Source organism: Dicentrarchus labrax, unplaced genomic scaffold (genome assembly GCF_905237075.1).
Source record: "Dicentrarchus labrax unplaced genomic scaffold, dlabrax2021, whole genome shotgun sequence".
Lineage (NCBI taxonomy): Eukaryota > Metazoa > Chordata > Actinopteri > Moronidae > Dicentrarchus > Dicentrarchus labrax.
In genome coordinates, this window is record NW_026136714.1 from 19,180,137 (window position 1) to 19,193,600 (window position 13,464).

The 13,464-nt window shown below is 39.1% G+C and overlaps 1 protein-coding gene across 1 annotated transcript in view; it reads left to right on the forward strand.

The window, feature by feature from the left end:
* The window catches only part of dmrt1 (doublesex and mab-3 related transcription factor 1), a 32,178-nt gene that overhangs the window by 6,616 nt on the left and 12,098 nt on the right, over positions 1 to 13,464 (forward strand). Inside the window, 4 exon segments of the mRNA XM_051423025.1 lie at positions 560 to 580; positions 582 to 641; positions 6,179 to 6,380; positions 8,348 to 8,350. Of these exon segments, the coding sequence (XP_051278985.1) occupies positions 560 to 580; positions 582 to 641; positions 6,179 to 6,380; positions 8,348 to 8,350 (286 nt within the window).

Below are 13,464 nucleotides of genomic sequence, written 5' to 3' on the forward strand. Positions count from 1 at the left end.
TGTATCGCTCTTGTAGAGCCTCATGCTGGTCACAGTGCTGTGCCTGATGCACAGTTGTTTGTTTATAAATATCCTCGACAAGTTGAGTTATTGTGTCACATCAGTTTACAATAGAGAGAGCCATAATGTGCATTTGTTTATAGCAAAATTTTACGCTTATTTTTATCAGTTCTATCTTTCTATTTTATTACAGAAGCATTGTAGATTTACCACCTTCTTGCAAAATCTCAAATTCCTCATTTATTGCTACACAAAATATAACATCTTGCTAAATGTAATCTGCAAGCATTAGTAGTTTATTTTCCTCCGCCGCTCTTTGAATTGTGCAAATGTCATTCTCAACTGCAAAATGTGCAGTAAAATATGAACGTCTTTTAAACCATTAATCTAACTATAGCGATTGTCACAATATAGTTATCTAAAGGTCTTCAGCTCTTCCCGCTACTAAATCAAAACCCACAAGTAAACACTGTGGTCTTTATCAGTGTAAGGGCATCTGCCTTCTCCTCTCCTCTCCTCTCCTCTCCTGTGCACTCAGTGGTGCTTGGCTGTCATGCAGGTGGAGGATGATAATATAAGGGTGGTGTGGTGCTTCCAGACAGGAGATGGTGCCAGATAAGAAGACAGGCCCTCTCAGGGAGGTAAGGAAACCCCCCAGGAGTCAGCAAGTTAGCCACTGAGTTCAGAGAAAGTATCGTATGTGTTTAGCAACAATCGCCTCAAGGAAATTACAATTAATATCTATCTTTCTTATAACTCATTCTACTGGTACTCAAACGATGGTACAATACGTGAGCTGCCTGTGGTGGAGTCTAATCTTTATTAAATAAATACATTTTAAAACCTATAATAGCCCTTCTATTGAAATACTATGTTTCATTGTTTTAGTTTCAGGAAGAGAAGTGTGGGCCAGGAGTACCCCTTTCCACCAAATTAGCTCTGTTTCTTAAACCAGTTCCATTTAGAACAGTCAGCAATACAATAACATACAATATTTTCTTTTTAAATATCTTTTGGGGCTTTTTTTTTGCCTTTAATAGTGAACAATAGTGGAACCCATGGTCGCTGCAGCAAGGACTCAGCCTTGGTAAATGGGGTGCCAGCTCTACCAGGTGAGCAGGTGCCCCAGTCTAATATATTGTAAGGTGGGTGGTGGTGTGAAAGGTTTGAGAAACACATGCCACAGCTATCACTATCAATTAAAGGCAATAAAAGCCCCCAAAAATATATTTTTTAAAGAAAATGCATTCAGAAACTATGGATGTGCATGATTAGTCAACTAGTCGGTTAGACGTTACTAATTTCACTAGTCAGCACCACAAAAAGTCGGTTAAACTAATTATCATGTACAAGGCTGGTTAATTGCGTCTTTAAGCAGCCATCCACCAATAGCCAGGGCTGCAGACCCAGCAGGAAGCAGCCCCTCGTCACTGCACTAATGCCACCGCTGGGTCATCTTTGTCCCACTTTAGAAGTTATAGTCATAACATTTGGTTACTGTGGTCTGCTTTGGGATTCTAGCAGTCAGTTTCACTCTCTACTCATCTAACCTTACACCACCAATCGGCTAGTGATGGCACTATTCAGAGGGAGGTGGAACTGGAGTTGAAAATAAAATGAAATCTTAAATTTATGACGACGTTAAGCACTGATAAACTAGCAATCACTAGTGATATAAAACAGCTGTCAGCCTCGGTGTATATGCTGACTGACAGAATAGCATTAGCCTACCTGCTTCCTGAATCCTCACATCATCACCAATAGGCATTTAATGATACCAGAAATCTAGTCATCGATACCAATACCGGTGAAATTTCATGATTCTCAATACCAATTCGATACCATGGTAAAAAAAAACATGTACTTTAACATACACTCCTTTTATTAAGACATTTGAACATTACAAAAAAGAGTGGCCCCTTTTCTAATCGATGTTTTCTTATTTACTTATTATTACTCTTTTTCACAAACACCTACTCTGGTCTGTCGCTCTCTCGCTCTTGCTCTCTCTCTCTCTCTCTCTCTCTCTCTCTCTCTCTCCCTCTCTCTCAGGCTCATTATTAATGACGTAGCCGCTCAAAACGATCGAAACCAACATGGCACCAGCTGATGCATTCACTGCTATTCACTGTTGCTTTACCTGGTCAGTGCTGGTAAAATAAACCCTGTTTCTTCACCATAAAGCGTATGTCTCTGTGTTTCTCTGCAGGGTAGTGTGTACAGGATGTGCCCCATTAGATCAGAAAGAATTCCCCAGTACTTACGTTACTATAGAAACACAAGTACCGTAGTGTTTTCGTTGGCATCGACTTGGTACTGAAGTATCAGTTCTCGTGACATACCTAATCACCAATGTCATGTCATCTAGAAAAAGTAGACAATCCAGCCAGAGGTGGAGAACATATCAAATAAAAACTCAAAAGGCATCTTGTATCACGTTATCCCACAACAGTCAAGCAGCCATGAGAGAGATCTCTCTCTCTTCGTCTAATACGAACAGCGTCTTCATTTTCTTCATAATCATTCAGAGTTATCCAGCAGCAAGTTAGTGTCCGTATGTTGCCAATTTCAGTGGTATTCCAACATGTTTACTAACGAGTAAATGCCGATAATATAACAAACTGCCCCCGCGTCACATGTGCGTTACATATATATATATATATATATATATATATATATATATATATATACTGGGGTAAGTAACTAACTTGTGAAGCCTGGCTGTGTGTGTGCAGTTTGTGTACCTACTTTCTTTAATTACTTTTGGACTAGTCAACTAGTTTAAATTGACATTTTTGTATAAGCAAATGTGAAATGAGAGCATTCCTATCAGAAACGGGCTGTGGAAATGTAGTTAAAAGTTTTTAAAGTTAAAAGTTATTTTCATCAGGTTATCTGTATGGAAAACCTCTTTGAATTTATCTCCTTTTTATTCGTTTCTCAGTGGAGAAACCAAAACAAAAGTTGCTGATATAATGTCAGATATGCTGTTTCTGCCTTGATGGGATAAGTGTAGAAAGAGGGCAAACCCCTACCATAGCAAAGAGCATAAATTAAACTTGACACATTTTACCACCAACTCTCTTGATACCAGGTGTGTAACAGTACACATAATTTATGGATCAGTGCTGTTGTGGGGTCACTGTTCAGTATGATTTTGGTACAGTGGGGAAAACATAAGATTGAATTTCCTTTTCGTTTATTTTGAAAACCACAGTGGCTCATAGGTCGTTCATGGTGTAAAAATGAAAGCACTCAGTCAATTGTTTAAGGTCATGAAGTAATCTAAAAGAAAACAAAAGGCAATATGTCAACAAAACTATACGCACACATTATTGTGGGGCTCAAACACTGACAGGATGTTATGTTTAAATCTCATAGTCTCTGAGTCTCACTGACTATTGTAGCATATCTGAAGTGATGAACACTGCCAGGGAACTGGTTATTGGTTTGGCCTATGGCTGCTTGAACACAGAAGGGAGAATGACACGCACCCTAGGCTGTTTTAAACTACCTCTAGTAACAGACACACTTTAAATATCTTTGAAATGACAATGTTACCTGACTTGACTCCTTGTTCAGTGTTGCTGTAATTTACTGGAAAAACCATGACCCACCCAAATACTGTATGTGAGAGTATGAGAGCGTCCTCTAGCTTTGACTCCTCATATGCATTCCCCATAACCACACATCTATCCTGTTTCTGCTGCTTATCTGGGTGGGGGGTCGCGGTGGCAGCAGGATAAGCAAGGTAGTCCGGACCCCCCTCTACAGACGCTGCAGGTTCGATGGAGTCCGCCCCGTTGAACCGCCATGTTTCTACAGTAGCATAGAATGGACAAACTAAACACTGGCTGTAGATAGATTGCCCGTTTTTTGCAAGTTTCACAGCCACCTTAGTTTCTCTTACACAGCCTGTTCTCATTCCCAGGTCATCAAATACAGACACCAGCAGTGTTCAGTTAATTGCAGTCTGAAACTTGGATGCCACTAAATCTTACACACTGGTCCTTTTAGTCTATTAGTGTCACAGAACCCAAAGTAATTGCTGTTAACGTACACCTGTCAGTGTGACAATGGATTGACTGGTAAGATAACTCTAGAATACAAATGTTTGTACCACAAATTTTGTTTCCACTTAGGGTTTTCACGGTGAAGGAATTTCCTGTGTGGTGAAATAGGGTGGCTCAACAGTGCGGTATGCGGCCTTATCTCCATTTTTTTTTTTGTTTTTGCTAAATACTTTGTAAGGGGGACAGCAGGATAAAATTTAAACACATAAAGTCGGCAGTTAACAGGGTCACTCGTTAAATCCAAACACTGGCAGGTCGCGGCCACAGCTGGGGATAATTAGCGGACCAGTCTGCGTTTTCTACTACGAGACTGTTGGTGTTTCCAGTCGGGAGTTTTTCCAGAGCGAGTGAGGAGAAGGCTACGTGACTTTCTCCTGTGTGGTGTGGTGTAATCCTGGGCTGTAAACTGAGGGCTGTCATCCCCTGGCTTCTCAGTAGTGCACAGTCCTACAACAGGCCTAGTTTCGCTGATCCATGCATACAGCTTTTAATGAAACTGCTGTTAAAATAGTAACAATGACCCCACCAGTACACTAGAAATATTTATAAAGTATTTGTATGACATCACATCAACGGTTTAAGCAAGTTACTCTGTGTGGCTCTGCCTCTGACCGCTGGATGTAACCTTCTCTGTAAGCATTACAAAACATGCCTTTTGTGAGCAACTTTCACTAAGACAGTTTTGTTTGGTGCTGGATGTGTCCTGCAAACCGTAAGCTTAGTGCACTTTCAAGACTCCAGTCCAATCTCGATTGTATTTTTCACGGCCTAATACAAGAGCTGAGTGTAGCTTAAATAACAGTTTATAAAGCTGTCGGAGAATTGATGGTGTGGACAATACGGGTGACATATTACAGGCTGACAGAAATCAAATTCCATAAAAGTGAAATTGAAAACCCTTCGTGAGGCAGCCTTGCTGCTGAGTAGACAGCTCGTTTTAAAGTTTTCAGAGGACTGGATAAAGCCAGCGTGTGTTGCAGCCCATTTTTAGAACAGGCCACGGACCTGTGAATTCAAACACTACTAATTCTCTGTCATATATTATTTTATCTCTGTATTTCTTCCTGTCAGAAAAGGTTGTTAAAGTGTTGCTTGTGAATATCCGATGGCTGATTTGGAGGATTGTACAGTCAAACATGTGTGAGTGGGGTCATAGAACAATGCCGATTATATTGTATTTGAAAATGTCAAATGTAAAAAAGGAAACTTCATAAAAAGGCACTGAATAAAAACAATCAAGCAATATATTTGGGTATCCACTGGTGTTGTTGGGATTAGTATGCATTGATATTCTGTTAGTGAAATAGCTAATATCATATAGCCAATGGAAAGAAAGGTTTAGGACCCTCAACATGTGGTATGTTTATAAAGGGAATAGGAATAGGAATATATTATCAGTTGTTAAAGGAAAAAAATAGCTTCAAGGACATAGTAACATATGAAGTCAGAGACCCACTGCAGGAGTTATAACTTGTATTATTTTGTTGGTGATGTTGCCTTCAGTGTGTTCCTGCAGAGAATAAAATGTAGCATCTTTTTCTAACAGTGAATGACAAAGATAGGGAGAAGCAATGACCTTTTAAAGACAGAATGTGTTAAGTTTTGGCTCCAGCATTTGTCACTCATCTTGATCAGTTGTCCACCTTGAAATGCTGTCTAAGCTAAAGCAGAAATAGGGTAACATACACCTTAAAAACCAACCACAGACACTGAAGCTGATTTTCCATTTGATTCTAGACCATTAGATAGATAAAATAAGACATTTAAAGATGTCACCTTGGGCTTTAGGAAATCATGATGGTCATTCTTCAGCAAATTTTATATGCTAAACAACTGATTGGTTGAAAAACATTATCTGCAGATTAAATGATAATTAAATAACCTTTAGTTGCAGCCCTATTCTAGTTTCAATCTTAACATATCTTGATAAACTCATGATAAACCTAACAAGAATGCCATCTAGATTTAAGAAGGTCGTGACTGCCACTTTTCTGGATCTCCAGGATTTAATAATGATTATGTTGTTCAGGAAAAAAAGCATATCAAGACAGTTATTTTGCTTTGTATTAAAATTGCCTCTTTTTGTGTTTTCCCGTGTGAAGCAGATGCCCCATGCTGATGGACGACTGTCAAGCCATAACATGTCCTCTCAGTACCGCATGCATTCCTACTACCCAGCAACCACCTACCTGACTCAGGGCCTGGGCTCCACCACCTGTGTGCCACCCCTCTTCAGCTTGGACGACAACAACAACAACAACAACAACAACAACAACAACAACAACTGCTCTGAGACCATGGCAGCCTGTGAGTGACACACAACCACACTTGCATGCACACACACACACACGCACACACCTCTCAGGCCTCATAAAGTTTTACCCAGACTTTATCAACAGTGTGGTTAAGTACATTCAAGGGAGGCTTGCACTCAAGTCAGGAGTGCCATAAAATTTACAAGATGAAATGAGTCTAAAGTGAAGCTTTTTTGCTTTTATTATACTTACTTCTTTACTTTACTTTACTTCAAATGCAGAACTGTGTATGTAGGGTTGACTCGAGTTAAAGACTTGTGTTGCACCAATTTCCAAACCGAGAACTGATATGAATGAATCAACAGTAGACCTCTACTCACCTTACTGTTATCTTCTCTGTTTCAAGGATGACAGAAAGTTCAATAGAATTATGCTCAGATAATCAGCAATAAAAAACACATATCTAATGTCTATAATTTGCAGCTATCACAGAAAAAGTCATCAATTTTAAAACAGCCTCAAAACTGTCAAAGACCTGACAGTGCAGCTCTGTTTCTTTTTGTTGTGTTTAAAGATGAAGTAGATCTGATCTCTGATTTCTGGCACTTTACTCCACCAATCTCAAGTGGAAATCTCAGCTGAGCATGACACTGACGATGCTTACCTTGATTTTCTGCCTTTCTCAGTACCTATGAATGTGGGTAAATCAGATTGTGTGCATTGCTTAATATGTGCAGTTAAGTATCTGTGGAATCAAGGAATGCATGTAAGTACATGATGAGAGTGCGATAAGAAGGAAGATCCAGCACAATGCACTGGGAGAGAGAGCTGTGGTAGTGTGCTTCAGCAAAGATAAGTTTTGAACCTCAATTCTGAGGCACCTCATTTTCTGGTGCATTCACTCAGTGGCCCATTTCAGAAGTGTTTTCAGAGCGCAAATGGTGGTGTCCTGTTTCATAAATGAAATGAATAAATGAATGTTGCAGATTGAATGTTGCAAATTTGGTGAAACAGGCCCCAGATCATCAGTGAGTCCAACAGTGAGTGAGATTGATGATTATGTTTAAAACATCTGTAGGTGGCGCTATTTTCTTTGTCTGTGCAGCCATTGTGGAGATCAATGCCTACGCTAAGGCAACTAACTCTCCTGCTCTTACTCTTTTTACTTTAGGTACAGGTGCAAATGTTTATTGAGGAAACTGTAAGATTCCAGTTTAGATAGTATTTGTACTTTCTGTATTAACCTGTTTTATAGATATTTTAAAAATACTGTAATTTGTTTTCTCTAACTATTCGATTTTTTAAATTGGCTTGTTTTTTTGGTCCTCTGATAGTTTACATAGTATCTGTCTATACACAAAGAACTGTTGTAACCCTTCTTCATATACCTGAAGATCATGTAGATTAAAATGCTGAGTAGATGAATACTGTCTACCAACACCAAGCAAGACACTATGCTGAGGTTTGTCACACAAGTGTGTAGAGTTATTTTTCAGGTATGTAAAGCCTCTATTGTGTAAAATCAAACTTCATTTTTTGTGATTGTCGGAAGGTCATGTTAGTTATTATATGCCTAAGAAGTTTAGTAAAACTAATTTGTTATTATCTTTAATGAATGCAAAAACTTCATTCACAAAAAGTAATTCTATTTTTCCTCAAAATACAGCAGTTTGATTCATGATCTTACCACTCAGCACAGCTCCATTATACACGTCACTAGAACAAAATGTACTTTTCTTTTTAGGAATTAAAAAAATATGTTAATTGTTTATACAGTGGTATTGTATATTATTACTCATAAAGGAAATAAGGGAAGAGCGTCATTAGTGCAACATCAACATCCTTCTTTTAGTGAAATAAACTGCTGACGCCACCAGCATCCCAAACCTAAAGACCCCCGCATGGTCCCTCGTACCTGTATTTGTTTATGACTTTCACCTGTCCGTTTCCTGTGAGGGTCCCATGTCAGCCTCCTGCCGTGAATCGTCATGCTCCATTACAAGATAACAACACTCTCAGCGGGTGGTCCCACATTTGGTGTCGACTCAGAGTCTAACACCAGAGATCCAAACATATAGAGGTTTTCTGTGACCCCTTAAATGGAAGCAATATATATCAATTCTATATTAAAATCAGTTACTCTCTACAATGCTTTTGAGCTAAAGACAGATCAGGTTATTAAAGTGAGGTTTTCCAAATGTATGACAAATATAAATTCTTCACATGGTGAAATTGTTGTTTCCTAGTCCTTGCTAATCAGGTTTTGGCTAGTATCAAAGCTAATTTGAGTTTATCAATTTTAATGATTGGTCTTTTGAATATCTGAAATTAAGCAAGTGTGGGACAATATCCCCCTTTTATATATGCTGTAGAAAATGAATTAACCTAACATTGTACACTACCCGACATTACTGTATCAGCAGAAACATTGCTTTTGAATAATGCAACCTGTATAACTTTAAACTGTATTCAACTTTGGCTTATCAAACATGTATGGATTGAGGCCAATCTTAAATACACTATCATCTTCCGCATTTATTCAAATATTTTTGAGGCACTAATAAATCTATTGTGTATTTCATGTCATATAAAGCTAGAAGGTTGGATTTAGTATCATGTTATCAAAGAATCAGTCTAAACATTTGGTGCCTACTTGGTACAACCACTGCCAAATCCAGTGCATAGGTGTCTGTCGTATCTAAACAGGAGGCTTCCGCCGACTGAAGATGAACCCTGTTACTGCAGAGGAGGCTTTTCGTAGGAGCCTCTCTGTCTAAGATGTTGTGTGTGAAACATTTTCGACGCACGTCCTTCCCCTTGTCTGTACTATTGTATGTGTGTTGAAGTATGTCCTTGAGGTTGTTCCAAGGCTAATTCATATCTTATCAGCTGAGTATAAATCGCTCTGCAGAGTCATGTTGTTCTTATTCTTGAGCATCACATAATGAACTTTTTATCTTGCGTAATATGGGTGCATGATTGTTTCTCTTTCTATTTCAAAAGGTACTAAAAAAAGGCTTTTCTGCTTGTTTTTTTTAATCGTTGAATTACTTCACATTGCTTTTAGCTGCTCTTTACCACAGTGACATGGAGCTTTATGTCTAACTGGAGCTGAAACAATTAGTTCAGCAGTTAAATGAATAGTCAAGCAACAGAAAAATCTTTAATTTGGTTACTTGTTTGGCCTGACTAACAGTCCTGTAAAGAATAAATATTCTTCATTATCAAAGAAGACATTTTTGGACTATTTTTGGACTTTTAAGGACCAAATGATTAATGAATTAATCTCCAGAATAATAGACAGATTAACTGATAATGAAAAGTTGCAGCAGTTCACAACATAGCCAAAACTGCTTACCTAAGGAGGGTAAAATAATATACAGAATATTGTCCTGGTTGTTGATTTAATTTGACATTTGCCATCTCCTTTTAATAATTGTTTCGCTTTGACTGAACATGTTGTGTGCCTCTGGATTTGTCCATGTGGAGGAAATAGCTGTGAGCTCTGTGAGTCTACCTGCCCTCCCCTTCTACCTGACTGCCAAACAGCACCCCGTCAGATTTATCTCCCTCCCAGGATAGGGCTAATCAGTTGGCCAAATACAGAGACCCAAATAACCTTCAGGAGTGCCACGCTGTCCTTTCCCCTCCCCTCCTCGCCTCCTCCTCCTCCTCTTCCTCGCCCCTCTCCACCCTCCCCCTCCGCAGGCCCCGCTGTCTCCGCAAAATTGCCTTCTGGAGTTAGTGAGCGGGAACAGTTAAGATTTACAAACAATGATGAAGCTTGTCATGCGTCTTTCTCCATCCGTCACGGCGGGCCGGGCGGAGCTGTGGGTAGAGCCGTCCTGGTGTTCTTCATAAAAGCCAGCTCTCTGTGAAATACGCCCCCGGCCGGCCTGTTTACTGCCCCGCGCTCGTCAGCAGCCCCGCCGCCGTAAATCGCTGAGCGGGAGGTGACAGCGCAGTCCATCAAACTCCCACCCCACCTCGCTACCCTCCCAACATCTCACCTCACACTGCCCCCCAACCCCACCCCTCCCGCCTCCACCATACACACACAGTGACACACACACTGTTTCTCCACAAACACCCGCCCCACTTCCTCACTAAGATCTAACCGGGGAGGATCAGATGAGCTGCCCCAAAAGAGTTATGGGTGTTTCAGTCTTACAGGAGACAGCTTCAGGCCGAGTCTGTCGGTGTTTATGTTCTTTCTTTTTTTGTCCTTGTCTAGACTTTTGCAAAATTCAAAAGTTTGCAAGCTTGTCAGCACAGCAACTTTCCTTTCACGTACTTCTTACTTTTTTTAAAAACAAGATTTATACTAAAGTCAGACCTCAAAATCGAGCGCCGCTGTGCCGGCTATACGTTTGTCTGTTTTGTTATATTGGTGTCAGCACGGAGCGTACAGTAATTTAAATGCAAATCAGATTGTTGAGGTATTGCAGATGTTAATCCTGCTAATCGATAGACCTGTGTGAGCCCATTAAGTTAGAAATCCATTACTATCTTTCTAGATGATATTCTATTGATTTTTTTTGCTTCAATCTATACTGTACTGTACACCAAAGTGAGTTACTGCGTATAAAGTCTGTCGTTTCAGGTTCTCCGCCTCCTCTGAAAAAAAGAGTAAAAAAAAAAACGACAGTGAGATTGGCGTCAGTAAGTTTCTTTGTTTCGTGTGTAAAATGGGATTTGCCTGCTTTCAGATCAGATTACTTCAAACCACATACTCTCTCACACACACAAGAACAGTTTAGGAAGTCCCTTCAAACACACACACCGCATGTACTTGCACACACTCATTCTAGAGATGTCAAAGAGGTCTCTCACTCTTCTGGATTTATTAAACCCGAAACAAATGGGTACTTCTAACCCAACTGGTGACCTTTTCAGAGGAAGTGCTGTTTCATGTCATGTAGCAGCAAGAGTTTATTTCCTTGGTCACTGACATACTGAGAGCATCACTCACCTACAGTCCATGTACACCTACAGTACATGTAAGCCAAGCTAGAAGAAGACTATAGCTTTGGAAGGTCGTGTAATTTTGTCATCTTAATAATTTATATTATATGAACAAACTTTTAGGTAGCAAAGAGGGCAAAGTTTAAATTGGGCTGAAATTGGGTAATGGAAGTTTTTACAGATGTTTAATTTAATATAATTATATAATTTTAACATGCAGTTTTGGCTACAGATTTATTTTGATGCCGTTGAAACAATGATTAACCTAGTCCTGTAAAAAAATCATTTAGTAGCTTTTAACCTTAACGTGTGGCATTTTCTGTCTGTTGTCTACCCTGCTTATATATGTTTTGATTATTACTATTTTTCTGATTACTGTAATGAAATTCCTGCTCAGTGTTGATGGACAGGAAACACAAAAGATAGGCAATAAATGGAATCAGTCTACCTTGCATAATTAAGTTTTTAGTACTTTGTCACCTTTTTGGAAATAAAGTTCAGTAAACACCATGTACTTAAAAAATGCATGTTGAAGTTTGAATTATGTTGCTACCTTCTAACCCCAGAGATTCCTCTAGTAGGCTAATAAACCCTATAAAATATCCACATTTTGATTGCATTTTGGTTGAGGTAGTGACTCATTCAATCTGTAAGTAAGAGCCAGCAGCACAGAAAGTGACCCTACTGGGGACGGCAGGACCGGTGGACCTCGCTCAATGTGTGTCTGATTGAGTGTCCCTCCTGGCTCTTGGTTACAGTGGAAAAGTCCTGTGTGGCCTGTCAGATTGTCTTCCCCACCCTGCTGTGCTGCTAAGTGCCCTGATAGCCTCTGGGGCTGTGGATGGGCTAAATACCAGTGTAATTTTCTGCTCAGGGCACGAGCACCGTTGTAATGTGTTGTACAACACCACCATTAACACAGGCCTGGGGCTGTGGAGACATTAAATGGCCAGGGCTGTGTAGTTTATGTTCTCTTCCCCTCACTCTTTATTTTTCCCTCTCACTTACACACACACACACACACACACACACACCGTCCAGCTTTGTTGGACTTTAAACAAAATGAAATGTGATTCTGTTGACTTGGGCTGCAGGATATGGTAAAAAAAAAATCATATTGCGATTATTTTGACAGATATTGCGATTGCAATATGAGTCACGGTGAGTAAATTTTAATTTTCACAGATTAAAATCATGATGCTGACATTTGTTGGTGTCTGCACCAAACAAACATGTTTTCTCACATGTGGAGAACAAAATTTGTAGGCCGGGCATCTCTGCAGCACTACAGTACTTCATTATAATGATGTCTTGACACACATTTTACCTCTATCAAAAAATTTCAGGTTCTGTGATTTGGATAATGCACTTGGCCATTTTGCGATTTTGATATTATTTCGAGTAATTGTGCAGCTTTCTGTAAATGCAGTGTGTGCAGAGTGAAGTACTGCTTAATTTTAAGGTTGCTATGTATCTTAAAATATATCTATCTATATCTAAAATGTATAAATAAATATATTTTTAATGATGCTAGCTTAAATTTCTAAAAAGTGTCTTCTTACTGTCCAGACATAATTCATATAAGAGTTGATAGAGATGCTGATATGCTGCTTATCAAGGATGCCTTCAATTGTTACTGTGCCATCACAGAATCATAAAGCAGTAGCAGTAGTTAGTTTGTGGACTTACTTTATGCCCTGTGTTTTGTCTCATAGGCTATGTACAGGCTCCCCTGACCATCTAATTAGTTCAGCTGGTCTTCATAATTTTGATAGGAAAAGAAATGTATATATATCTTCTTCTAATTCCTAACCAATATTATGGGAAGTACAATTACTTATTTAATCTAACTGTAATATCTTAATTGATCATTTGCCAGGTTGATATGAATTTACTATATAAATGATTTTATCCTACAAAAGAAAGAACTGGAAAAATTCTTATCCATAGCTGGCGGGGTTGCACTGGGTTTTATACTTCTATTTAGAACTGTTCTATTCTAACATTTGAAATCAGTTAATCTCAGATACATGTTTACTGCATGGATCTATATATAATCTGCATAGAAAATACTTAATACACTGGATACTCAACACACATAAAGTGGATTTTGTTTTCTTGAAATATCTGAAAAACAAACTTAGTTATGGTGCCCCACTATCTAATCATGT